Source organism: Apteryx mantelli, chromosome 6 (genome assembly GCF_036417845.1).
Source record: "Apteryx mantelli isolate bAptMan1 chromosome 6, bAptMan1.hap1, whole genome shotgun sequence".
Classification (NCBI taxonomy): Eukaryota; Metazoa; Chordata; class Aves; order Apterygiformes; family Apterygidae; genus Apteryx; species Apteryx mantelli.
The window spans coordinates 36,773,527-36,799,687 of NC_089983.1; the positions used below are offsets into that span (position 1 = coordinate 36,773,527).

A 26,161-nucleotide genomic window follows, 5' to 3' on the forward strand; every position below is an offset into this window, starting at 1 on the left:
ATGGTTGCCAAGGAGCAGTCACTTTTTATGTGGTTCCTTTTGGCCCACTAAACAGGACTAAATAACTTTCTTCAGTGCCTACCCCAGAAATATCAAGCTGTCTTGTCATTTAAGCAGGTTAAGTTTATATTCCTCTTGCTTTGTCTCTTCATGTTCTTCCAAATACTGCTTTAATAATATCTGTTTTGTCTCTTGTGCTTGAAATATGGAAATGAGCGTCTTCCAAGACCTGTCAAAACAAGAGTCATGAAGTCATGTAATCTGAGAATGTTATTTAGTCTGCTGTGTAAGTAGCTACTTGAGTCTTTTCACGGTGATGGGGTGCTTGCTTAGAGCAGTCACTGTCAACTGTTTTACATGAACCTTTAGCCCATAGCCTTTCTGAGGGTTGCAGAAGTGGTTAAGAAGGGTCCGAATGGTTGTCGGTTATTGGAATATGAAACTTAATGGAAATGCAGATCCTCTTAGCAAGCTTTGCTAGCTTTCAAGTCAAAGGCTGGAACATCAGTCCTGGGATTACGAACACTTTTTAAAGCCTCAAGTCTGTCAACTGTCACTTTATGAATTGGTGTGTTGCTGTCAGTTGACATGATTTATGTAAAGTATTTCAGGCCACTAAAAGTGTAATTAAACTGGAGTTTTTAATACATTCCTCTTAAATTTGGACTGTGGCAAAACTAATCTGAAGCTGAAGTGCAGGTTGGAAAACTAAAAACATGCTGAATTACCTAGATGTTCTCACTTTTGTTTCTAGATCTTTCTTCATGGATCTTTACTTTGAGCAGAAAACAGGTCATTTTTCAGAAGTCTATTGGAGGACCAGATATCGCCCGAACTGTGGGCAGGGCTTCTGCTCATGTAGTTGGCCAGGTTAAAGAATGTTTTAGATTTAAATGTAATATTGATGACAAAGGCTTTGCAAGCTAGCAGCTTAAATCACGAAGAATTTTATCCTTACCTCAGTGATAGAATTATTAGAGGGTTACACTCAAAACATGATGAAGCACTTCAGGTAGCTCCTATCCTGAACTTCGGAAAGAAACATCTGATCTCTGGACTGCATGTCGCAGAACACTTGCGAAGTATATGGCTTTTTGTAAGCAGTTGTTTAAGATGAGTGCTACATTGCTCAGTAGGGCACTGTCTTGGGCAGCACTCCAAGGCAGGTGGTGTGTTCAGATCGAGTTCCATTCCAGTTGCCTCAGCTCTCCAGAAGAGATGCTGTTTTGGTAACTGGGGAAGCTGCTCCCAGATTAGAAGAAAATAACTCTAAAGTATGAAGTAATCTTTGATACAGCCTTTCTGCTAAACATCTGCTGCAGTAGGAAGCTCCTCCTCCTCCCCCCCCATGATGCTACTCTTTTGCTTTTTTTTTTTTTTTGGGGGGGGGGTGCTTATTGTAAGATCCCATTCTCAGTAGGTAAGGAATTCTCGTTAGTGTTGACACCAAGAAGTCTGGCCGACTTTTGTAGCAGCCTTCCAATTGCATCTACTATATCATAAAAGCCAAAAAACTTAAGTAAATGTATTTTCAAAGACCTGAATATGTGCTTGAAACCCGTGGGGTATTTTTCATTCTGTCTATTCCAATCTGCTACATTCATTTTGGTAGTTCAACACAATTTAGATAGTAAATCTTTGTTAGGCTTGCAGTTTTGTTTTAATTTATATAAGTATGTTACCTAATCATAAGTCAAACCATAATCAAACAAGACTTTATGGACTGAGTGAGTTACGAAGCTGGAATGGAAAGCTACTTTAATTCAGACAAGTGATATTAGACATAAGTAAGGCTGACTAGCACTAATAGTGTGCATATTTTTCTCTCTTCATTTAGTGTGTACAACACGGAGCAACACAAAGCAGTGATTTAGTCCAACTCTTCTCCTTCGATGTTCACAACTGCCTTGTAATAGTGGCTTTCCCCGTCTTGTGAACATGCCTGCTATTATGCTTTTGTAAATGCTGGTCAGGATTCCTAGCTGACTAACTAGTTCAGTGGTAGTCTTGAAGGATAAATTTCTAGGTCTGCTGCACTTCTTGTGCTAGTGGTCAGAATACGTGTTGTACTTTCAAAAGCTCCCTGCAAATAAGATGTGTAGAAACTCTGCTGGTGCATAGACTTGGAATCATAGAATTGCTGAGGTTGGAAGATGCTTCTGCAGATCATCTAGTCCAAACCCCCTCAATTCAGGGACAATTAGAGCAGGTTGCTCAGGACCTTGTCCAGGTGGGTTTTGAATATCTCCAAGGATGGAAACTGCACATCCTCTCTGGGCAACCTGTTCCAGTGTTCAATCACCCTTGCAGGAAAAAAATTCTTATGTTTAAATGGAATTGCCTGGTTTTTAATTTGTGCCCATTGCCTCTTGTCCTGTCACTGGATGTGCCTGAGAAGAGTCTGGCTCTGTCTTCACAACCTCCAGTATCTATAGTCATTAATAAGATTCCTCTGAGCCTTCTCTTCTCCAAGGTGAACAATTCCAGCTCTCTTGGTCTCTCATCGTATGTCAGATACTCCAGTCCCTTAACCATCTTTGTGGCCCTTTGTTGAACTTGCTCCAGTATGTCCACATCTCTTGTCCAGTTCTGGGCTCCCCAGTACACAGCACTCCAGATGTGGTCTTGCCAGTACTAAGCAGAAGAGAAGGATCACCCCCTCTCAACTTGCTGGCAATGCTCCTCCTAATGCAGCCCAGGAGGCTTTTGGCTTCCTTTGTCTCAAGGGCGCACTACTGGCTCATGGTCAACTTGTCAGGACCCCCAGGTCCTTTTCCGCAAACGCTGCTTTTCAGCTGATCAGTCCCCAGTGTGTATTGCTGGGTGGGTTATTCCTCCCCAGATGCATGACTCGGCGCTGCCCTCTGCTGAACATCATGAGGTTTCTGTTGGCTAACTTCCCCAGTTTGTCACGGTGTCTCTTGTCAGATCACATCAGTGTGCCTGATTGAGGGAGTCTGATACAGCTTAATGACTCATGCATCTGTGAACCGTTGAATTAGATGCTTAAAATAGTCTAAGTCCTTTTAGAGACTACAGGGGGACAATTCCCCAGTGCCCATGGGGAGGTGTGATTCTGTGGTTAAGGCTAAACTCGTGGAGGAGGGGGCTGAATACTCCATCAAACACAAGCAGATCTGTAAGAGTGGCTTACATCACCACAAGTGGAGATGTGAACATGGCACACTAATTTCAGTTTGGGAGCAAAGGATGCTTGACAGGCAATTGCATGGTTAAAGACAACTTCTGTTGGTAGTATCTAAACCAAACTAAATGGAGCTGGGACTTCCAGTCTACCTCAGGAGTTCAGTGAACCGGGAAATTTAAAGACAAAGTTAGCATGGTCTAGCCAGATTGATCCTGTGGGGGAAACAGTGGTAGCAGCTTGTTGCCTTTTTGTCAACAGTGTCTTCTGCCTTATTGCAAGACTAACTGGCTAGCTCTGACAGCTAGGTGAGAAAAACAAAATGAGGGGAAGAAATTTGACACTTCATGAGAGCTGAAGAACTAAATACTGAAATTGCATAGTATGCTCATGGCTGAATATTTAATCACTAGAGTAAATTCACTGAATTTTTATTATTCACTGAATATTCATTGAATATAACATTCACTGAGTTTTTATTCACTAGAATTTACTAGATTATTAGTGACAACTTCCTTGTGAGTTATAGAGCTGCAGATTATCCACTGAAGTAATAACGAAGCCATGTTGTAAGCTCCTGCTGATGCAGTATTTGAAGATTAGATTTTTTTGTTGTTTTTTGAACTCTATTGTGCTGTTTCAGACACTGTAAGCTGAGAATTTGACTTGTTGGAGACATTTATTACATTCCCAGGGATTTGATTAAAATCGGCATGAGATTAATGTCTGAAGCATGACATTATCTCTTAGCAGTGCTCTTGCAGATCTGGTCTGTGCTATGTTTGAAAGATAAGCATGTCCATGCCCAAAGGAGCTTTCAAAGGGAAGCATCATTGAAATAAGTCAATGGGAGTTAGGCTTTTGTACAACTTAAATGAAACTCGGGCGGTTTTTAAACAATCTGGCATGAGCCTCATTGTCTCATGTGAGAAATGCTGTCTTAATTCATTTTAAGTGATTAGGCAATTAGGCAGCACTGCAAATAACTTCAATAACAAACTTCTAGCACAGAAATACTGATGAATGGTATTAACTCAATTTTCATGCTTGTATTAGATTTCTATCAGGTTTCCAGTCAAGTTTTCAAATAAGAGGAGTGTAGTTAGATTAACCTGTTTTGTAGTCTGTCTGCAAGTGTTTTCTGGGCATTAATGTTATACCAGGTGTATAAACATTAAAACTGGTTTCTACAGATGGTGTGCACCTCTGCAATGCTGCCATTCTATCAGAATCAATGTCAAAGGCCTTTAGAGATTGAACTTTTTGTTTTATAAGAATCTTACAAAACAGAGCCTCAGTTGTTGCAAAGCTTCTGTGGACTTGCAGGGAAGTATTTTCACCTCGATTAGGTAAGAACTAAAAAGTAAACTCAAAGCACTAGTTATGGAATACTCCCTCTTTTAGAGCTAAGTTATCTTACAAAGGCGTTCTCCAGTGGGGTAACATCTTAATGCTTAAAGAGGACAAGGACAGCCCTGTAAGTTTGTTGCCTTTGCCGTCTAGAAGAATGACTGCTTTTGGTAGTGGTGTTATGGGGACCAAACCACTTGGATACTAATCAAGAGGCCTAATTCTAGATTGTCTCCCTGGCTGCTGTTGTCTCCTCCTCATGTATTCATTGGTGTCACTGGAGCTGATGCTGCATCCAGGACAGAAATTCAAGCTTCCAAATAGTGATAAGCTGCTGAATGCACAGAGCGTCTTGTTAGGTCTCTCTGTGTCTTGTTATGAGTTAAGAATTGTCTTCTGCTTTCTAGCAGCATGAATACAATCAATGTTACAGCTGACTTGTTAACATTGCAGGTGTTATGGTATTCTTCCCTAGAAAGTTGATGTAGGCTGGAGTTCTGGCAGTTTTTCCACCACTGCTTTGTTTCTTTTTTCTGACTGATTAGGATTTATAAAGAATCTTGTATATAACCTATAGGGAATGTTGCTGATAATTGCCAACTTATCTCCTTTCTCTTTGAGGAGGTCTGAGTAGAGATGACTTACTTGTGACTATAGGGGTACAGCGTTCTGTAGACCATTTTTACGCATCATCCTAAAACGAGTTCACTTTTGGATAGTATGGGTCAGTAGATCAAATGGAGCAGCAGTGCAGACAACCATTTGCTTCTCTTCCTACAGGTATTTCTACTGCTTTGTATGTATTCGGCATACATGAACCAGCTAGTACAAAAGCATGTGAATTAATGACATTTGCTTAGAACCTCTTACACAGATGACTAGCAAATAGCAGTTTTACAAATGCATTAATGCACAATGAAGTTGCTGCCTTTCTGCTTAATGGGCTCAGTTTTGAGATTTGTTGTGTTCTCTTCTAGCAAGAATCAGCTCAGTCTGGTAGCATAGTTGAAGCTGGTAAAGAATTGAAAAGGCTTTTGTTCTGTTCTCTTAGTCTCTTTAATTGATGCTGCCTTCTATGATTTCTCCCTTTGTTGGCTGAATGGTCTTCATATTTATAAAGACTTTAAAAACCCACCAGGCACTACTTTATTGAACTGGGAAGTGGAGATGCCTACCTAAACACTTTGTGCCTCTGGCAAAAATAAAATTTGCATTTCATTAGTTATTCTATATAGCTCTAGGTACCTCAAGATCAAAGTGAAGTAACAAAAACAAAGCTTATATTCTAATGTCTGTAATCAAGTTCTGCTTAAGATACTTTACAAGGCTTTGTGGACATGTGACTACAGTATTGCAAAATGGTACTGTATTGTGACTGCATGCAATGATACAACTGTTATCTGGCTCTTAATACCCTTATATCACGGCGAAATGGCTTTGCAACCTTAGTTAGTCAGGTGTAGACATAAAATTTTTGTGATACTACAGTGCCTTAGAAGTACTACATAAGAGGAGTCCTTTCTCTTTGCTTAGCTACTGATCCGAAACAAGTAATTCAGATATTTTTCCTCACTTTAAGGAAAATATTTCAGTGTAAAACCTAGACAAGTGTGATATTAAAATCTGTGTCAATACTTGAGTTCAATACAAGATCTGACTTCGGTTTGAAGGGTTATTTTAAACTGCTGCTCATCTGATGCTTGGACTGACCATGGGCTGAGCCCTTCCAATGACTAAATCTGTGAAGGCTTGTTTGTTCAAATATGCAACTTTAGTGCAGACTAATACTTGGATAGGATTTAATTCCAATTATCTGCTGATGTGAAGGCAATTCTAACCAAGGTTATTATCTTGAGGTTGCTAACAAATAAGATGTCTATTTACCTTTTAGTCGTCTATTGAATGATGCGAGAGGGCATATTTCAAATTGTATCTATTAAGTAAATGCTTGCTGCTGTCAGACTTGCCTTCTAAATGCTAATGATGCATCTTTCTGAGAACTCATAAGCCAAGTTGGGCTGTGCTTAACAGAGGATGGTAGAGGGCAACGTAGTGACTAGAGAGAAGGTATGTCAATTAAAATAGAACACTTGTGACCCAGACTTGAGGACAGCCTTAAAGCGAGGTTGTCCAAGTCTATAACCTGTTCCAAAGAATAAAGCACTAGCATGTCATGTGTCACTAGTGTAATGATCATTTAGATTAGCAATGTATTTCAGTCTCATGTTCTTCAAGATCTTATTCTACATAGCTGCTCTGGGTACATGTGTGTTAGATCCTGGAAGTCCTTGTATAAGAAGTCTGTTGTTCTAAAGATCACTTGCTGTGTTCTTATTAAACTACTTTAAAATGGCTGTGGAGAAGCGACGACAGCTTTGTTGCGTGCGAATGTGTGGTGTAGTGAAAAGTTAGAGAAAGAAGATGTAGGATCACTATTAGGATGACATCTAATGGCTAGATAGCTGATCCTATTGATAGGATTAGAGAGAATATTTTAGTGTGAATTCTGGGCCCAGCATGGCATGCGTGCTTCCTTATGGATGCGTGTAGGGAAGATTCCTGACTGCAAGTAAGTTCAAATATTTCATGCAGTTTGTGAGGAACAGAGTGATGCAGTTTTATAATTGAGTGAGATGCTTTTATGCAGTCTATCTTATGCTCAAGAAAAGCAAGTCTTGGGGACTGTCCTGCATACAAGCTCAGCATGAGCTGTGCTAGTACTGGCAGCACTTAGTCATCTGCCTCTGGAAGCTAGCGCTCAAATCATATTAAGCTGAAGTACAGCTCCTGAATTACTACTCTTCCTCAGCCTGTACTTACCCTTTTGCTTTCCCAGTAGGTGGGAAATAATCATAGTCTGGTTTCAGGTTCTGTTTTTATCTTCAACTATTACGTTGTAAACCTATTTCTCGTGTCTCCTTTAACAAGCAGTGTAAGCCCAAGCAGTATGTCTGCTGCTAGAGTAGCTATGACAACCAGCTTATTTAAACTAAATGTACATAGCATTCTGTCTTGTGTGGAATTAGTACATAATTCTAACTCATTGGAACTAGTGTAATGTAAACTTATAACTTTCAAGTGAATCGGGGAAATAAACTACTTACACCTTGGTCTGTTTCTGTAACACTTAAGGGCACTGCTGTTCCCACCTCAACAAGGATCCAGTCTATAGAGTATCTCCTGCATATATACAGAATAAGCAAGTTCCTTGCCCTGGATACTTTTTTACAGCCTCAAGGGAAAAAATAATTCTTAACCTGCCAAATCCATTTCTACAGCCTGCAGCCCGGTGTTCCGATCTGTGCAACTTCAAGACTGCTAATAGCTCTAGTACAGGTAGAGGGCATGTCTAATTGCCATGAGCAAATCTCAGGCTTTGGTTTCACGCTGGTGTTCTGCCTCTGTTCTGCAGCAGGGCATCGGCTCAGTTGTGCCAACCCGCGTGTCTAGGGAGCACAGCTTGGACAGGCTCAGGGAACTTGCCTCTTCCTGCAGCAGTGTTGGTTAACCTCTAGGCTGCTCTAGCCCCACCTTCTTTGGCCTCAGCTGCACAGCCCGATTTCCTTTCCTTCCCTCCCCTCAGCACTGGCACAGAGGCATGGGCCTTGCCAATCTGACTGGCAGACCTGGTCAGCCAAACTGGCTGGCTCTCCTGCAGGAGGACATGGCCTTGAACAGCCAAGGACAGGGACTAAGGGAGAGGGGCCTGTGACAGCAGCACTGGGTGATAATAGGGGCCATGGAACTGCTCTTCCAATCTGCTCTACAAGACTTCTCAAGCAGAATGAGTTCCTTGATCTGGTTAAGTGTGGCCTAGTAAAAAAAAATCTCTTGGCACAGCAGAGAAGACAGAAAAACCTGGCAGTACATGGGGAAAGATGGAGGTATTCCTTAAGCAGGAGTTCCTACCAAGCACTTCATAATCTCTCCATTTAGTCTGAAAACCAGTAACTGGAGACAAGCCAAGATATAAGGTATTAGCAAAGCAAAGGATGATAGACTAGCACTTTTATTTTTAGTATGCATATTCTAAAACTTTTAGTAGCATTAAATGTCACTTTTAATCTCAAATGAACTTATTTTTATATTCAAGCTACCAGTTGGAGCATTTACAGTCCATTGAAAGCTAATGGAATTTCAGTACTTGAATATTTTCTGGATAACCTCAAAATAGCTGAGGAGCTCTTACAGTTCATAGCTCAGTGAGATTGTTAATTAGTTGTGTGATCTAGGGAATTTCTGACTGCATTCTTGAAGGCGTATCACAGAACCAAACACCCCAAAGCCTCTAATTCGTATTCTGGTAAGTGAGGATCACTAAACTATTGTTGTAAAAACAAACAAACAAAAAACTGCCCTCTCTGTGCTTGCATTTGATGACATCATATTTAAGTCTTTAATAGGTTGAATGCCCAGATTTTTTTTCTTTTTAAAAATAGGTATCAGAAGGGTTTAACAAAGCTCTTCTGTCAAGCTATTGGGCTAAGGGCTTCTAGAGTCCTGTATTAAAATCCAAAGAATGGCTGCTTTCAGTGGCAGGGTAGCAATGAAAAGAGATGCCTAAAGATATCAGCTGCACAGCAAGAGAACAAGGGCTGATCTCAGCAATTTTGAGCTGGTTTAGAGCTTTATTTCAGTTTTTTTGAATCTCAAACTTGGCAAAACTGGAAGCGATTCCAATTAGAGCCTTGGGAAGTGTCTAGAGCATTTTCTTACTATATTAATGGAATATTTGCTGGAAAATAGCACACTTAGTGAAGTGTTTTTTCTTCTCTCTGTGGATTTGGGAGGACTGTAGCAAAATGGGTTATTTCCTGATAAAGTGACAAGCACTGCTTCTCGCTCTCTTTTTTTCTTAAATGACTATACAACTGAGAGCCCTAATTGAGATGAAATAAAAAGGGATACAAAGGTATAATCCAGTTCAAAGTATGGATAGTCATTCAATAGTAGGCTCCCTGAATCTTGCCATTGGCTAAACTAAACTTATGCATAAGCTGAATGTTCTGGAAGCCATTTAACTGTTTGGGCCGAGGAGGAGAAGGTGGCAAAACTGGCAAATTGATGCTTAAATTTGGAGTTATGAAGCTGTTTGTAAAATAATGCCTTGAAGTGCTTGGTTTCTAGGGACCAGCCAAGAATAAAACAACATTTTCCTGGTTCCGTCACAGTAGGAGACCTTAGTTAACCTGCAGAGGCTGTGGTCTCAACAGGTAAGAAAAGGGAAGGCTGAAATAGTGGTTTAACTTAGGGTTAGATTCGTTATGTTGATGGTGGCATGGTTTGGTTGCAAAACCTATTGGTAGAATTAGTCCTGCTGGCTAAGTACAGATCTTCAGAAGTTAAAATCAAAACAGCATTTTAGTAACCACTGTGGCTTGATCATAGATCTTGCTGTGCTTCATGTGGCCAACTTCTCTGTTGGTATAGCCTACGTTTCTTGGTCTGAGGAGCATCTCTCACTTGCACCCCAAAATTCCTATGGTAAATATGGCTTTGTGTAACTTACTATCAAAAAGCACAGTTAACCAGTCCAGTGGCTTAAACTCTTTCAGCTAAACTAGATAAAGTGGATAGTTGCTTGTCACATCATCTTTAAGAAGTGACAATGTTGATGCTCTGACTTCAATTGCATCTAGCACTTTGTTTCAGAGCAGTGTGAACAGTAACCAGAGAAAAAAACGGAGAACTTCAAGCATGTTTTGCAGGTCACAACACTTGCCACAGCATTCAGCATGGTGTCATTAAACCTGAGGACAGAATAACAGATTGAATTGAAGATCTAACCATTAGCAAATTCTGCTCTTCCTGTCAGAGGAAGGGAAATCCCGAGTGTTTTTTTTTTTTTTTTTTTTTTTTCTCAGCAGGTAAAGAGCGATGTTGGAAAGGATGGATTTTTTTTTTATCACAGAATCGGATGGCTTGTCTGGAGGCTTGCTCAGAGCAGGCTTTTCTCCACTAACTTGTGCAGAAACACAACCTACTATCCTCTGATGAGGAAAGAGGATACTTAGCCTTAAGTATAAACTGAAGGGAACTGAATCGTGCTTTAATGGCAGCTACACTTATCTCAGGTTCCTCTAGACATTACTTCTTTTCCTGTGAAAGAGGTGGTTGGATTTCGCAAAACTTCTCTTCCTGTAAAGAACAGATGAGTTAAACAATGTCAACATCTTGACTGGCTCAAGGATACTTAATCTACAGAGTGGAGATAAACTGTTCCTTGCCTAATCAAAGATGGCTGGGGAGAGAGCTTCCATTTATGTTGTTAGGGAGTTTAACCTCAAGCAACTGTTGCATGCGAGAGCTTTGAACACTGGTATGCAAACAGTTTCTTGGACTGCAGAGGTGAAAATGCAAGTAAACACTAACTTCTCTTGTTGCTTAATTAGTGTTCATCTTAGTGTCCCTTACTGAATAGTGATGTGCTATTAGTCTAGTGTCCTGTAAACACAGGCATTTCTGCTGTGTTTCTGCACTGATACTGCCTATGTCGGTTCTGTGCCTTACTGTTCCATGTGGCTTGTTTTGTTCTGTACTATTTAGCTGCTCTGTGTTTCTGCTTCCATTTTACAGCTGGGTTGAGGCTACTTGCCCAGCCCTTTTTGAGGCTAGAAAGGGGGCTATGCTTCTCTGTCTCTCCCCAGTGTGTGAAGCTTCTAGGATTTTGGGATACAACAGTGGGGTTGTGCACTGAGTAGACTACCTTGTTCCACTGGCACCCCTTGGAGAGGGATTATATAGTATTGATACTCTAAAAGATTTGAATAGCACTAGTAGTTACTCTGCAGGAAACTGAATGTGAAGGTTAGTACCTTGACCACTAAGGCATCTTTAGGTGTGATAAAACTGTAAATATTTGTGTGCTGTCAGATGCTGTTGTTTAATAGTAAATTTTGGTTACAAGTTGTTAATACAGTATACAAAAATGAAGGCCAACTCTGCAGTCTTTTGCCAGTATTGAGGTGGGATGGACAAGGGAGGATTTTAATGTTCTCCCTGTTTTAATATTCTCTCTGAGAGTTTAGCTCTATGGAGAGCTTGTACTAATTCAAGTTGGACAGTGTTTTACCCCCAAAGGCAGTTTAATATGGCCAGGTAAACATGGTATCTGTATTGATAGGAGGGAGGAAGTTGCCATATTCTACTTAAGCTGTTAGTAAATCATCCTATATTGCCATTGCATAGTGCTTTTTTTAATGTAAAATCCAGAGTCTGTTCTGCATGTCTCGTACAGTTGATCTGTCTGATGTGGCAATGTCATAGACAATAGCATAAAGTTTGTGTCACAGGAAAAGTGCTAACTTGAAACCCTTGTGTTAGATCACACAGCAATTACAACAGCCTTAGGATGCTTGTTACAAGAACACTCAAGGGTAAAGAACAGTCACACTTGTGTTGAAAAGTCACTAAAGATCATTTGCCTTTCCCAAAATGCAGCTCATCTACTACTGTCAAAGCCAGACCTTTTTCCAGCTAGGACAAAATGAGTTGCTCTTCAGCTTCGTTAGAGCGTATTACTGAATACTGTGATACTACTGGACCACTTCAAGTCCCCAACTGTCTCATTGTGTAGTGGGTCTGTGGCTTCTATGCTTTGGGTGTCTACAATACATGCCCAAATAACCTGAATTCTACTTTATCCTACGTGGAGCATGTGGACCTTAAATATTTGAGGAAAGCTTCTCAGCCCCAAGTTCTGGCATTTGGATGCTGCCTGCTGTGTTCTCTTCCAGTTTTTCTACCCTCCCCTGGCAAGGACTTCTGTTCTTCCCCTTTGCCTCTCTGGTGACCAAGAGTTAAAAGTTAAGCTTGTAACTCTCTTCTGGTTTGGAGCCCCTGAAGTAATGGCTGAATTCACTAGTCAGCCCAGCCCAAATCCTTGTACTGTAGGAGGAGAATCTCTGAAAAGTTGGACTTGCCATATCCTGTTTGTATAACCTTCAGTTCTGTATTTGAGGAGTGTCCCGGACGAGAGAGATCTGTTGTATAAGAAAGTAGAAGGTTACCAGAGGAAAATGCCTGTCCTCTTACCAGTGTTTATCCTGGAATGAGCACTTAAAAGATGATTAACTTGCATTACTGTACCAAATGTTTGTAGCAAACAGGTGTGAGTAAAGTATTCTGCATGGTGTAATTCAGATGCTTGAAAATACTGTCCCGAGGGCATTTCTTGATTGTTGATGTGTTCGTTCTTGTGCAGTACGCACTAATTATACAAGTTCTGGAGCTGTTCTTTTTCAGAAGATCAAGTCATAACAAGGGGGGAGAACTTCACAGTAAGTGTGGTCAAACACCAGAACAGGCTGCCCAATGGTCATGGAATCTCCATTCTCAAGTCTCAATTGGACATAAATTAGATTGCTTAGGGCCGTCTGCTTGGAGGGAGCTATTTCAGCCAGACAACCTCCAGAGGTTGTTTCCAACCTAAAAAATTCTGTTGTGTGCTTTATGTCAACAGCTCCTTAGCCCCTACATGATTCTGTTTAGGACAGCTAGCTATCCTGAAGGCTTTTAGAAAGTAGTACTTTGACTTCTTCTGGAGGCTTCGTATTTCAGTCCAATAAAACTTGTGCAATATGGTGGTTGCAGTGTCTTTCTGGACTAAACATAGTCCATACTAAGGAGACTCCTGGTAGGCATGTGGTACTTAGTTTCTGTGCTTCTGGAATAATGGGTGCTGCTCTAAAGCCAGGCTGATATTGCCACTTTCCATAGCAAACACTCCCTGAATCATCCGCTGTTTCTGTTAGAGCGCACTGCCAGGATCTGAGTGGCTGGGCCCTTAGTTGTCCTGCTGTGAGGACGCAAGTGCCACCATCCTTGCATCTGCATTGTAGCAATCATGCATCTGGAGCTCACATGTTTGTTTATTCCTCAGTTTGGGGGTTCATGACTGGTGATGCATCTAGGCTGGGGATTTTTTGTGCATCATCAGTTACTTCTGCTTTTGTCCCCAGCCTATTGTTACAGAGCTGCTGTTCTGTGCTTATCAGGGTGTGGCAGCTGAGGCTTATCTAGTAGAGCTGCTGTTTCCAGCTACTCTCCCAAAATGCGGTAATACTTTTAAAACAGGTCTCCAGCACTTAAGTACTTGGTTTGCATGACACACAACAGAAAAAGGCTTGTTTAAATAGTAATTGTTTATGGAAGCTTACTCTGTAGGGCTTTGCAACATCAGGAGAAGAATGGGAACTGAGTGTTTCTTGCAGTTAAACAGGGATTTTTTTGAAAAAACAAGACTTGCATCATCAAAAGGCAGGAATGGCATGAAACAAATGCTAGTGCCATGTCATAAGACTTTCCACTAGAAGCTTCTGCAATTTGTTTCTGCCAGAATTTACTGTGTATCTCTGCTCCTCTCCTGTGTAGAGAGGAGATCAAAAGTCATCTTTCTACTTACAAGCAGATCTAAGATATAGCTCTACTTTTAGGTTGAAACTAAGCTTCATCAACACTAAATACTTTAGAAAAGTGTAAAGTCCTATAGCAAGAACTATAGAAAAAATTTTCTGTTGGAGCTAAAAGGAGTCTCTTTCCATGGGAAAACTTCTGTAGGTAGCAATCACAGAAGATGAATTTACAAATAAGAGCAGCTTGTTCAGCTAGTAGCTCCTTACTATACTCTCTCTCCTTATATTCTCTCCTTAGAAGCCTTTGGTGTCTGTATTAGTGGTACTGTTGTCAGAAATGGCAGGTATTTGTTCTAATACCTGGTTCCTACCTGTGTTTTAGACATCAGTGACATGGTTTGCTTCCTAATATATTGGAATGGCCCACTCCTCAGGGTTTTCATCTGGTCTTTTGCCAATAGTGAAATAGTTTGCCTTGTATTACAGTGATGTCATCACTAATGCCATGGGCAGTGACGGTTCTTCTTCTGTTTGCAGATCTGATTGGTTGCTTGGCACTTGGCATCTGTGGAGAACAAGACAATGGCTGCCAGCAAGAGCAAGAACCAGAGTTCCTTGGCCCTCCATAAAGTAATTATGGTTGGCAGTGGAGGTGTAGGCAAATCCGCACTCACTCTTCAGTTTATGTATGATGAGGTAAGTAGCCTTGGCTCAGCTACTCTAAAGCACAGTGCTACAGCTTACTAGACCTCCCTGGGGGGGGGAGCAGGGGGACTAAATGTAAGTAACCAGAGACCTGATGACCTGATTGGCCAGAGGAGGATGTAGGAGTCTGGGAAGGGTGCCCTCTGGGAAGGTCTTTGGCCAAGAATGATGAGATTGCTCATTAGTGAAGGAACACTGAACACTGTCTTCAGAAGACATGCAGAATATGAATGTGCTTGTCTGAGTGTGTATGGAGGCAGTTACCTGTTGGCATTGAACTTTATGTTGCCATTTCTTTTAGGCCAGTTAGGATGGAAGCTAGAGGTAAGCATTCTGGCTCACTGTGAGCCAGATAATGAAGCAGGCATGCTCATAACGTGATTTCTTCATTATTGGTGTGCAGGAGGCTCTATCTGACCATCCAGTTTCAAATACAAATGAATGCATGATCCTCTAGTTCAGAAGCTAGTACTCATTTGCAGGCAGTCCATTCATACTACAGTGACCCAAATACCTCAATGGGCTGCATCTCTGGGAAGGGACAGGGTGGGTAGAGCATGTGGTACCTATACTGAGATAATCCAGGGTGTCAGTTGCTTGCTGGAAACTGTCTTTTAACTTGAGTTTGGCATAAGGGATTCCGCAGCAAGGCTAGCTTGAGTGCACGAGCTTTTAGATGCAAGTCTTCTGGCATAAGCTTTAGCAAAGCCTGGGTCATCTTGCTTGGGCTTGTGGCACAGTCTTTAGATGTCCTGTGAGACAGAGAAAGGAGGTGGAAGGGTGAGGAGGCTCTATTGGACCTGAGTTGCCAGCACAGAACTACAAGCTGACCTAGCAGTGTCTTTGTGGGTCAGATCAACGTTTAATGCTCTATAACTATGTGCCTGCATAATCATGGAGCATTCTTTCATGCTCAGCAGTTGAATGCTGTCACCTGCACCTATTTAAACTTCAGATAGTTATACCTTAGATGCATTCAGAAGTGCTTTATTCTTGAAGTGGGAGATACAGATAATGATACCAGGTTGCCAATAGCTTATACCAGATGTACCTTTATCCCTTAAATTGTGCTGAGGTTGCTGAAGAGTGTTTCATATAGCAAGACAGTTTCTCTTGACTAGGCAGACTCTTTGATGTATTAAGTGCTTAAGTACTTTCCTTCTTATAGTAAAATTAAGTGATGTAACTTTAGTAGCTGACTGAACTATGGAAAGGCTTTGAGGAATTTAGGTGTCACTGAAGTGAAGAAGAAGGGGTATAGGAAAATAATGAGTGCCATTTGACAGTAACTCTAAAAACTAATCCCTGTCTTATTCTATTCAGTTTGTAGAAGACTATGAACCTACTAAGGCTGACAGCTACAGAAAGAAAGTAGTTCTGGATGGTGAAGAAGTTCAGATAGACATTCTGGACACAGCAGGACAGGAGGATTATGCAGCCATCCGAGACAACTACTTCCGCAGTGGGGAAGGGTTTCTTCTAGTCTTCTCAATAACAGAGCATGAATCCTTTACAGCAACAGCAGAGTTCCGGTAAGTAGTTTCTTTTCAGGCAGGGGAGGTATTTAGTATTGTATCCTCTGTGGCTCTGATAGAGCTTTTCTTAAACTACAGCTCTTTCTTCTGTCCATTCCCATTTGGTCAATAAAGGTACCAGTCCAACAACTCTGTTCTCAAGTAACTGGTAACTAAAGCCACTGTATCTAGCCTCTGGCTGTAGTTGTCCTCATGCCTTCAACTTAGGAGTACCTCATACCAGCAGCAACTTAAGGCAAGTAACAGATTTTTGGACTCCTAGAACATGTGTGTTCCAGCGAGTTCTTCAGTCTTGGTAAACGTGGAATTTAATTATCTTAGAGAAGTACTTCTGGAATTAAGTCTACTTTTTGGCCAGGTTTCAGACACTGTTGCTTACTGCTGGAAGCAGGTGCTTTAAGGAAAGGAAGGATTAGCCTCCACTCTCAGGTATGGCTTGGTGCCAAACAAGGATTGGCAGCCAAGCGGTACTATTGTAGGCAGATGTATTCCTAGAAAGACATGCAGTAGTAGTAAATGCTTCCATTTTGTTCCCAAGATTAGCTGTTCGATGTAAAAATCAGCAGCAGACTGAGCACAGAAACTGCTTGTATAGTGTAAAAGAAAATCAGGGAGTTTTAATCCACTGTTCTGGTCTCAGTAGAGAATTCATGTAGGTAGGTTCTTCAGGGGAGATATTCTGACCTTCATTTGCTAATAGCTATTCTCTCAATGGAGAGGGTAATCCAAGGATTCCCTAGGACAGCTGTGCAACCTGGAGTGAAACTTGCCAAAACATAAGGGAAGTATTATGAATTCCCTATGTCCGCCAGAATGGAACCTCTTTAATTATCAGCCTGGTTTATGCTCACTTTGCTTTAGTGGTACAAGATACTAATAGGAAATGTCTACCTTGTTCAGCAGTAGCACTTAGACTTATTTCTAGGTTGGTGTGTGGGGTGTGGTGTGTGTGGTTTTTTTTATTTTAAGAAGCAACAGTTAACTGTTAAATCTCTTCAACGGTGCTAGGAGACTACTGAATCTCTTAAGAGGTGTGGATGTGTTTCTTTGTCACATAATGCATCTCTGACTTTTGCCAGATTTTAGAAGGATGACAATCTTGTAGGGCACATTAGAAGAGCTATCCTGCTTAATTTCTTCTATTTGGAGGACTTAAAGCAACTAAACAGTTGAACTTCTGGACTGCAGAAGTTCAGTATTCAATCTGTTCCTCATGCAAGATGGAGGAAAAAGGCCATTCAAAAACAGGAAAAGAATGAGATGCTTCATGGAAGTACTCAGCCTGAGTTTTTGCTTGTGTGCTTAAGCAAAATCAAAGCCTTAAGCCTTGGGCTTAACCTTGAGATGAAAAGGAGTGTTTATCTTAGCAGTCTTTTTTTTTTTTTGTCAGACTTCTGTAACTAGGTGAACTGTGTTGGTTCTAGGCTCCAGTACAACTAAACAGCGAATCACCAGGCAATACTTGCCCTGAAGGTGAGCGAGAAAGATCTAAAAGCTTTGAGATGGAGAGTCTCCTACTCTTCAATAGTTCAGAAGTAAAGGAGTGGAATTAGCTAAATGTAATTTTTAGTTAAGCTGACATTTAAGAATCAGCTCCTTGGAAAACCTTTTTTCCAGGGAAGAGGGTAATAGGTGTATGAGCCATCAACAACATGGGCTAAACTATTGACTTAGTATTGTTGATCCTCTAACTTCTAAAATTTTTAAAGTATGAATAAGTTGAATGTTGAACTGTGGGCTTATTTTAAGCCTTGTTAGCTCTTCTGCTGATGCTGTGCGTTCAGTGTTTGCTTTTGATGCCTCCGCAATCTGAAAATGTGTGAAGGTACTGTTGAATGTAGCAGCGGATTGTCTGTTTCAGCCTTAACACTGTATTTTAGACTCTTTCATGCACTCTGTACATTCATTCAGCTATTTTGTGGATAGAAAGTGCAAGCATCTAAAGTGGTGTTAACTCAGTGGGATGGGGAAGGTGGTAGCACCATGCCTGCTTTGGCTCTTGTTGATAAGGAAATGAAAAGCAAACTAAGAATAAGTGCACACTAGTACAGCTTTTCCAGAGTATTAGATGGACAGCAGCATGTGTCAGTCTAGTTTCTGCCTGTGTTTCAACTCCAATAATAGCACAGACTGAGACTAGCATGCAGCATGGCTCTCTGTCTGCTTTCCCAGGTGCTGACAGATTCTTCTAGAATGACAAAGGGTACCTTGATTAGTACTGATTCCAATTTTCTTATGGAGGTTTCAGAGGAGGAAAATTGCTAGTCTTCTAGTTTAACATTATTCAGTAACTCTCCCCTTGTACAAGGATTAGGTAGCCATTAATAATATTTTTGCAGACTAGTTGCACTTTTTCCAACCTACTGCCTTGGCAAAGCTTTGATGCTTCCCAGGCTTATATTGAGGTGGGATGTAGCTTGGAAACTGAAGACTGTCACTAAGCATTAAGCTGAAACCTGGCAGATGTGGCACTTGTACTTCTTTCACATTCAGATGTGAACTCCTGCTGTGAATTGCTGTTCTGCTGTACAATTTTTCTTTATTAAAACATGGGTAGCAAACATTCCAACTAAATGGTGAAACAACCATTCTGGAAACCTGAGCCTTATATTAGTGTAAAGCCCATAGCATTAGTATAAAACTCAAAATTGTTTAAAAACATGTGTGTTCAACTGGGAAAGCTTAAATACTATTGTAAACACCAGAAGTATGCAGACCACACAATCTACTCCTGATAAGCATGGGTTTTTTGCTGCTGATACTACTAACACAGATGTTTTTATTTTGAATACCTGATGCATTAGGGAACAGATCCTGCGTGTGAAGGCTGAAGAGGATAAAATTCCTTTATTGGTAGTAGGAAACAAGTCTGATTTGGAAGAGCGCAGACAAGTGCCTGTAGAAGAGGCTAGAAGTAAGGCAGAGGAGTGGGGTGTGCAGTATGTAGAGACTTCCGCTAAAACAAGAGCAAATGTAGATAAGGTAAGACAAAAGACTTGCTTCTGCTGCAGTAACATCATTAACTTGTTTGGTATGTGTCAGCTGTGTGTGTGTGTGGTTTTTTTGGGGGGGGGGGTTGTTTTTTTTTAAGCTGGGACTAAAGTCAGTCCACACTTGGGCTTCTGAAAGTATAGATCCAAAACATATTTGCTCAATGGACTATGAACTTAAGTAAACACCTAGCTTAGAGGAGCTAGAGAACCAGTATAAGTTAGTACTGTTTTCTTGTTTTAGCTGTTTGTATCTGAACCAGCAGCTTTCCAATAGTACATTGGGTAGATAGGTTTAAGGACCGCAGAAGTGTGCAGGAGGACCACAAGTGTTATCTTGTTTGTAGGCTGTGTCCTATTATTATAATAATAGCAAGCATATAAGCTATAGATGCCTATGAAATTCTGTTTTCCCTCTTCCCTTCAGAGCTATATATGGTGTGGCTGATGTTAAAAACTTTATTTTTTGCTTTTGCCAAGACTGCTCTGAACTGTAGGAACCTCTTCTTGGTATCTCCCTGTCCCATTTTATGACTTGTCTGTATTGGTCTAGGTCTCATTGTTCTCTGCTGCTGGTTTCTTGCCTAAACCTTGCTTTTGGGGCGATTCCTGAAGAAAATGACAAACTATAACTATTCAATGTTGATCCAGTAGGAAAATCAACAGTTTCGGACCTCCCCCTTGTTTGTGTGTAGTTAGGAATGTCTTGAAAAAGAAGATATCCTTTGCTTCGCCAATCCACAGAAGATGGCCTGAAACTCTTACTGTTTGGTCCCCTAAGGAGTCCAAAGGTGTAGTTTGGTAACCTGCATCTTTTTGAAGACTACAAATTTCAAATGACTTTCTTTGGACAAAGAATGTATGCAGCTAGCCAGATTTCACGTGTAAAGTTAATGCTTGTGAACTGCTGCTTATTTCTTAGTCTGTATTAATTTATTGGTAGGAGTGTTCTTGGTGCACAAGTTACCTTGTGGAAACTCTTGACTTCTCTTGCTCTGGATAAAACAGCATATAGAAAACCCTTGAGACCTTCTGGCACTAAAAGACATGACATAATTTAAATTTAGTAATTGAGGGGAATCACTGGGAAGTTCAGACTGTCAGGTATTTCACTACATTGCTCCATTTTTATATCTGAACTCAAACTTTGTCTATGAGCTGGCTAATATGACCAAAAAGTGCTGAGTCCACTTCTACTAAACTGGACTAGCTTTTTTGATCAGTTGAGATTAACAGGAATATGGCTGTATAACAGGGGTGTCCTAGCATCTGTTTTGAAAGCTGTGGTGTTCTAGACCTACCCTCAGTTCTTTTAGGCCTTGTGTGGCAAATAAATTATCCTTGGTATAATAAACATTGGGTTTTTTTCCTGTGTTAAGTCACACTCGCAGCCAATGTGACGATTGAACATTGGCAGTATGGCAGAATAAAAGGCTTCTAGGAGAAGGTTTTGAGTGTTAGAAAGATCTTATTTCTGATCAGTAGCCAGATCTTGTTTCCAAGTATTCAAAAGCTGTGTAGTTGTCTGTTTAAAAAGCCTAACTCTGTAGAGCAACATGAAGCTCTTGCTGTTCTGCAGTGCTAAAAAACATAGTTTCCTAATACCTCTCTACAGTGAAATAGTTTTTGCATCTTACTGGTGGTATGTGCCTAGACATCAGATTTGCAGTAGTAAAATCTTTAGTTTTTGGTGAAAACTTCATCTGAATAATCACTTTTCTCTGAATATCTTTCTTATAAAAAGGTATGAGAATTTTCTGTGCCCTGACATTGTTACTGTAATGGTTATACCCAGTTATAAAACAGCAGAATACTACCCAGCAGAGTATGTGCTCTTAACTACCCAGACAGGACTGGACTAAATAACTTGCTTAGTTAACACACGAGAGATTTAGCTGGGAATATTTGGGGGACAAAAGTTCTCATGAACCCTGAATGATACTGCATATTGTTTTCCAACAAGACTGATTATTAATAAAAGCCTCTTGAAACAGGCTGCTGAATGATTTAGTAGCCAGGCTACTAAGGCTGTCCTGCTCCCTTTTACTGCATAATTGTGATGCCGAGTTTGTCGCTGGGGTCTGTGTCTAGCTATGTCAGTCTGTCTTGATGTACATCTCGATTTTTGCCTAATACAGTGGTCTGTTTATCTGCTTTCTGCTAGCAGAATTTGTTTAATCTTTCTCTTTTCCCCCTCCTCCAGGTATTCTTTGATCTCATGAGAGAAATCAGAGCAAAGAAAATGTCAGAAAACAAAGACAAGAATGGCAAGAAAAGTGGCAAGAACAAGAAAAGCTTTAAAGAAAGATGTTGCTTACTGTGATGCTTGGGAACTGTAAATATCTACAGGTGGCATGGATAAGATACCACTAAGGATATAGGGCTGGATTCATGAAAGGAAGTCTGTATTGACTCCCTTATCTCTTGCTTTGCATATCACACCTTCAAAATGTGAAAACAGAACTTTGAAACCATTTCTGGTATCCAACAAAACCTATGCCTACTTACATGGAAATGGGCTCTGTCTTCCCAGTGTCTTTCTAGGCTAGATATATACTGAGTCTCAGAACTACAATAATTCTGCTTGATTATACAAAGTACTTTCGTATTAACTTCCTAGTATATTTTAATGTTTCTCTGAATGTTTTTTTTCTCTTGAACCTCTACTGGCCTTAACAAGCACAGCTGTTCAGGTTCGAACAATTTTCACTGTCTTTGCCCTTTGTTGCAAACTGCAGAAAAGCTAGGTGACATCTGGTAAGGGTTTGAGTCTCCATCTTCTGTTAGTGGTCACTGATATGTCTTAGAGATCTGCTGCTTTTCTCCCCATCCTCCATTTAATAAATAACTGACACTTGAGAGGCAACTCAAAATGCAAGTCAACTTTCTTCCTGTTCAGTTGAGTCAATACAGCATTCATGAATCAAGCTTATGGACTCGATTCAGACTTAATTAGGTAATGCAGCAATTGGTATTTAAATACTAGCTAGGTGCATTCCCTGTTTTCTCATCCTTAAACTAGCGTGGTGTGGGGTGAGAAAATGACTGCAAGACCTTCTTTGAAAGGAATTGTACTGCCACCATTTCCTTGAAATGCTGTCCTGGGTTTCTTCCACATACTGTGGCTAGATTTGGTTAAACTCATTCTACATCAATCATCATTCTCCTCCCTGGTACTGGACTAGTGAAAATGGAAGTGTTGATTTCATCTGTTTTGTTTATATTGCAACATTTGTGATTATGTTGGAGAAGCGGGGACTTTTACATCTCTTGTCTTGCTGAATATGAATACTTTGAGGAAGATGGGTCACATCACACAATCATGATCTGGAATTAGTGAGGCATACATGCTACCTCTCAACAATTAGTTGGCTAGTGAGTTGCATGGTGTCAAAAACAAATGAAGTTAAGCAGTTGCCACATCTGTTACTCACTGTTAACTTTGTATGTACTGTTTCTATGCACAGCAACCTAGCACATGGAGACACATGTTGAGTTTTGCTGTCAGTTATACTATGGTAGTCGCCTTTTAATCAACAAAACCAGCCTAGAAATGGAAGAGAAGTCAGTATTTTAGCACATTACCTTGTCAGCTTACTGAATTGTATCCTGATACAGTTTAAGTGCAGTTACCAAAAACTTCTGTTGCTACTGCAGAAAGAAACTGTCTCTCCTGATCATGAAGTCTCTCAGTGAATTATGGACTTCTACTTTGAAGAAATAGTCAGTTTTAGAGTAGTAACTGTACCTTGCTTGTTACCAGATGCTTAAAATGCAGTTACCTGGGAAAAAAGATTATGGTTGTTTAATGAAGCACACTGCAGCACTAGATTAACAATACTGTTCCTTCTTGAGGTGAAGGAGTAGCAAATACAGTTCGGTACTTAGTATTGTAACTCGAGCTTGAGAAGCATTTTTAACATGTACTAGATTGCTCTTGTGCATTCTGCCTCTGAACTTTGAAAAGAGTGAGATGTGTTGGATATTAGAACCTCTGTTGGTCTGAGGTTTTGCAGGGACTTATCACAAACTCATTGTTTTCCATAACTAGTTCTCCTTGTCAGGCAACTCATTGGATTGGGGAAACTGTACTAAATAAAAGGTGCTGTAATCTTCACTCTTGTCAAGCTAAATTCCTTCATTATTAATGTTACCTTGTATGCCCAGAAAGAATTATTAACCAGTTCTGGAAATAATTTTGAAACAAGATAATTAGAATGGCATTACAAAGCTAGCTGGCATGGAAGCAGAGGCTGGGAGCCTGCTGGCTTACAGAACTTCTCACTTGAGACTGTATATATAAATGATATAGTTCAAACACTTAACAGGGGCACTTGGAGCTGTAACACTTCTAGCAAAGCTTGCTCTTGAACTTCCATGGATAAAGTCTGTTTGAGTGCATGTTGTGCATACAGCAAATGAATGTCTACTTCGGGAAGAAGACAGCTCACTTAAGTTGGATTTTTTTAGTTGAGACCTAAAGGTTAAATCCTTAATTAACCTTAAGGATAAACAACAGTTCAGTTCATCACAAGTTTAACTAGTTCAAGCTTCTCTGAAGCAGAGTGTAAAATGTGTCAAATAACTCAATAAGCTTTTTTGCCATATGAATAATGAACTCTGCAAAGCTCACAATGAGCAGTGCAGAGCTGTATGAGTTCAAGAGTCTTGTGTGCTCTGACTTTTATGGCTAACAAAAAAAAGTACCTGACAGTATTTGATAGGACAGATGAAATTCTACTCGGAGCAGTCAGTCTCCCATTGGTGTTCTTATAGCCTGTGTGCTGTTCTCACTCAGGTTATTTTTCAGATGATAACAGCTCCACCACTGAGGTGGGCTTGCTTGGAAGAAGGTGCTTGCTATTACATTACTTGATACTGCATCTCTTTAGTGTTCTGTGCTTGTCACCTTCTTCCAGAAGTACTAAGCCTAGAGACTAAATATGGCAGCTTTCTAGTATTCATCTTCTGTACCTGTGATAAACAGAAGTTTAACTTTCCAGTGATAGCTGAAAACATGATAAAGCAGCTACTTTGCCTACTTCATAAGTGGGCAACAAGCTTCCAGGCTTACACCAGGAAGGCAATAAAACTGTTCCCCTGAATTGGGATACTGCTGCTTCTACCTCACGTGGTGGAAGTACCTCAATGCATATCCTTCTGAATAGGGGCAGTGGAATTTGAGAGTCCTTGAATGACCTCCAGGTTTGCTTGATTTGGACATCAACATCAAGTTGGTTGACTGGAGTAAAAAGAATTGGAACAGAAATGTTTCCTTCTGGATTTGGGACTCCCTGTGACCAGTGTAAAGGGAGCTTTAGCTGCCAATCTAAATGACTGCTCGCAGCTCAGGTGCATATGGCAAGGAGGGCTTAGGCAAGTGTGTGTTGCTGCCTGATAGCCATGCTGCATAGCTGAGACAATTGAAGGCTGTGTTGAAGCTGATATATTCTAGTGGCCTTTGCATGTTGGGTAATTAAAGACCAAGTCAGTATAATATACTCTTAAATCTTCTCCCTGGAGCATGGCTAGAGGCAAGTAACTAATATTTAGAGCTGGAGATCATGCAAGACTTGAGTTTGCACTTAAGTGTTCAAGTAATGTTCTTGCATAATGGCTTAAGTCAGGGAGCTGTTTCCTGCAGGAAAAGTGTAGTCTTTTGTATTTGGCTTAGTTGTGGGTATTCCTTAAGTGCTCTAGCAAACAGATGTGCATGAGACAAGCCACCCTTATAACAGAGGCTATGTCCTATATGAAGTTCTACTTTAAAAAGTAGGTTATACTCCAGGAGTGTGAGGCCAAATTGACTTCTTTCTAGAGAGGGTGAGAACTTTCCAGGTGAGTGTTCAGATGAAGCATAAAGAGTATCTTCAACTATCTATGCCATGTGTATTCTGTAGAGACTAATACATTCCTTTATTGTAACTTCTGGGCAAAATCTTGGTTTAATGAAGAGGGAGAAAGACCCTACTGGACATTAAACTTCAGTAGGGCATCAACAGCCCTCTGAAGTTCCAGTTGTATCCTGTCAGGCTAATATCATGTTTTAGAATATTTCAGGTCTAAGGCACAAAACAGCAATCTGGAATGTAGTAAGAGGAATAATGTGTCTAACTAGATGCTCAGCATGATTTTAAAGCTTTCCTGAATGTTAACCCAGTGCTGGGATCTGACAGGTCTATCATTTCTTCCTCAAGAAGAGGATACTGTTTATCAATGCAACTCACTCTAGAGCTTATGCGGACAGAAGCTTTCTTTAATTGCTATAAGCATATGTTGCTATGTTCACCTCCTGTTGACTTTATTTGGGGGAAGGAAGGGGAACAAAAAAAAGCTATGATTCTCACCGTAATCTCCACACTTCACGGGAATGGCAGGTGCTTCTCTTGGGAGGGGAAGGTGTTATCTCTAACACCAAGGAAGAGATTTAGCATAGAGGAAGTGGTTTTGATGGCAAGATTTAATAAACCTGCCTCTAAACTATTTATAGTATACTATACAATGCAAATTCTTTTTTTTCCTTACATAGCTTCAGAGCTTTGTCTCGATCTTGTACAAATGTTTTTAATGTCTATAAAAGTGGTCACTCTTCATTATCATGCTAATACAATTGATTTTTATTACTATTGATAATAAAAAGCACCATGTTTGCTTGATACTGATTTTTGGTTTTTCATAAGCAAGTCTAATCCCAAAGCTATTGAGCCAGCTAGCCAGTGACTTTCCATTTCCAGAACTATCCTGTCTGTATCAGACTTGTAATATGATTATATTACAAGCTATAGAGAGGGGAGGAGGAGGTGTCTTGAAGACTCCATTTTTGGACAAATGGTCTGTATATCAGTTTCTGAACTGAGCTGCTACAGTAGTTTGGATCAAACTAGTTCATTTTAATTTCTCACAGCCTAATGGGAACAGACAGTTTGTCAACTGTTTAAGTGTCAGTTACTCTCCTTCCTCCTTCCCTGGTCAGTCTTGCTGATCAAATAACATAGAATAAGCAATATTGTGTAGGCATATTGATTCCTAGTCTTCTATACGAGATGAGATTCTCTGTACAGATCTGTGATGAACAAACTTCAG

The 26,161-nt window shown here is 40.4% G+C and overlaps 1 protein-coding gene across 2 annotated transcripts in view; it reads left to right on the top strand.

Moving 5' to 3' along the window:
* The window catches only part of RALB (RAS like proto-oncogene B), a 51,854-nt gene extending 26,120 nt beyond the window's left edge, over nucleotides 1–25,734 (top strand). For both annotated transcript variants that reach the window (XM_013960729.2, XM_067299277.1), the window contains exons 2-5: nucleotides 14,386–14,544; nucleotides 15,877–16,085; nucleotides 18,893–19,070; nucleotides 21,282–25,734. In XM_013960729.2, coding sequence (XP_013816183.1) covers nucleotides 14,431–14,544; nucleotides 15,877–16,085; nucleotides 18,893–19,070; nucleotides 21,282–21,401 — 621 coding nt within the window. In that variant the 5' untranslated portion in view covers nucleotides 14,386–14,430 and the 3' untranslated portion in view covers nucleotides 21,402–25,734. The remainder of the gene's footprint in view (nucleotides 1–14,385; nucleotides 14,545–15,876; nucleotides 16,086–18,892; nucleotides 19,071–21,281) is intronic.
* Nucleotides 25,735–26,161: the final 427 nt, after the last annotated feature.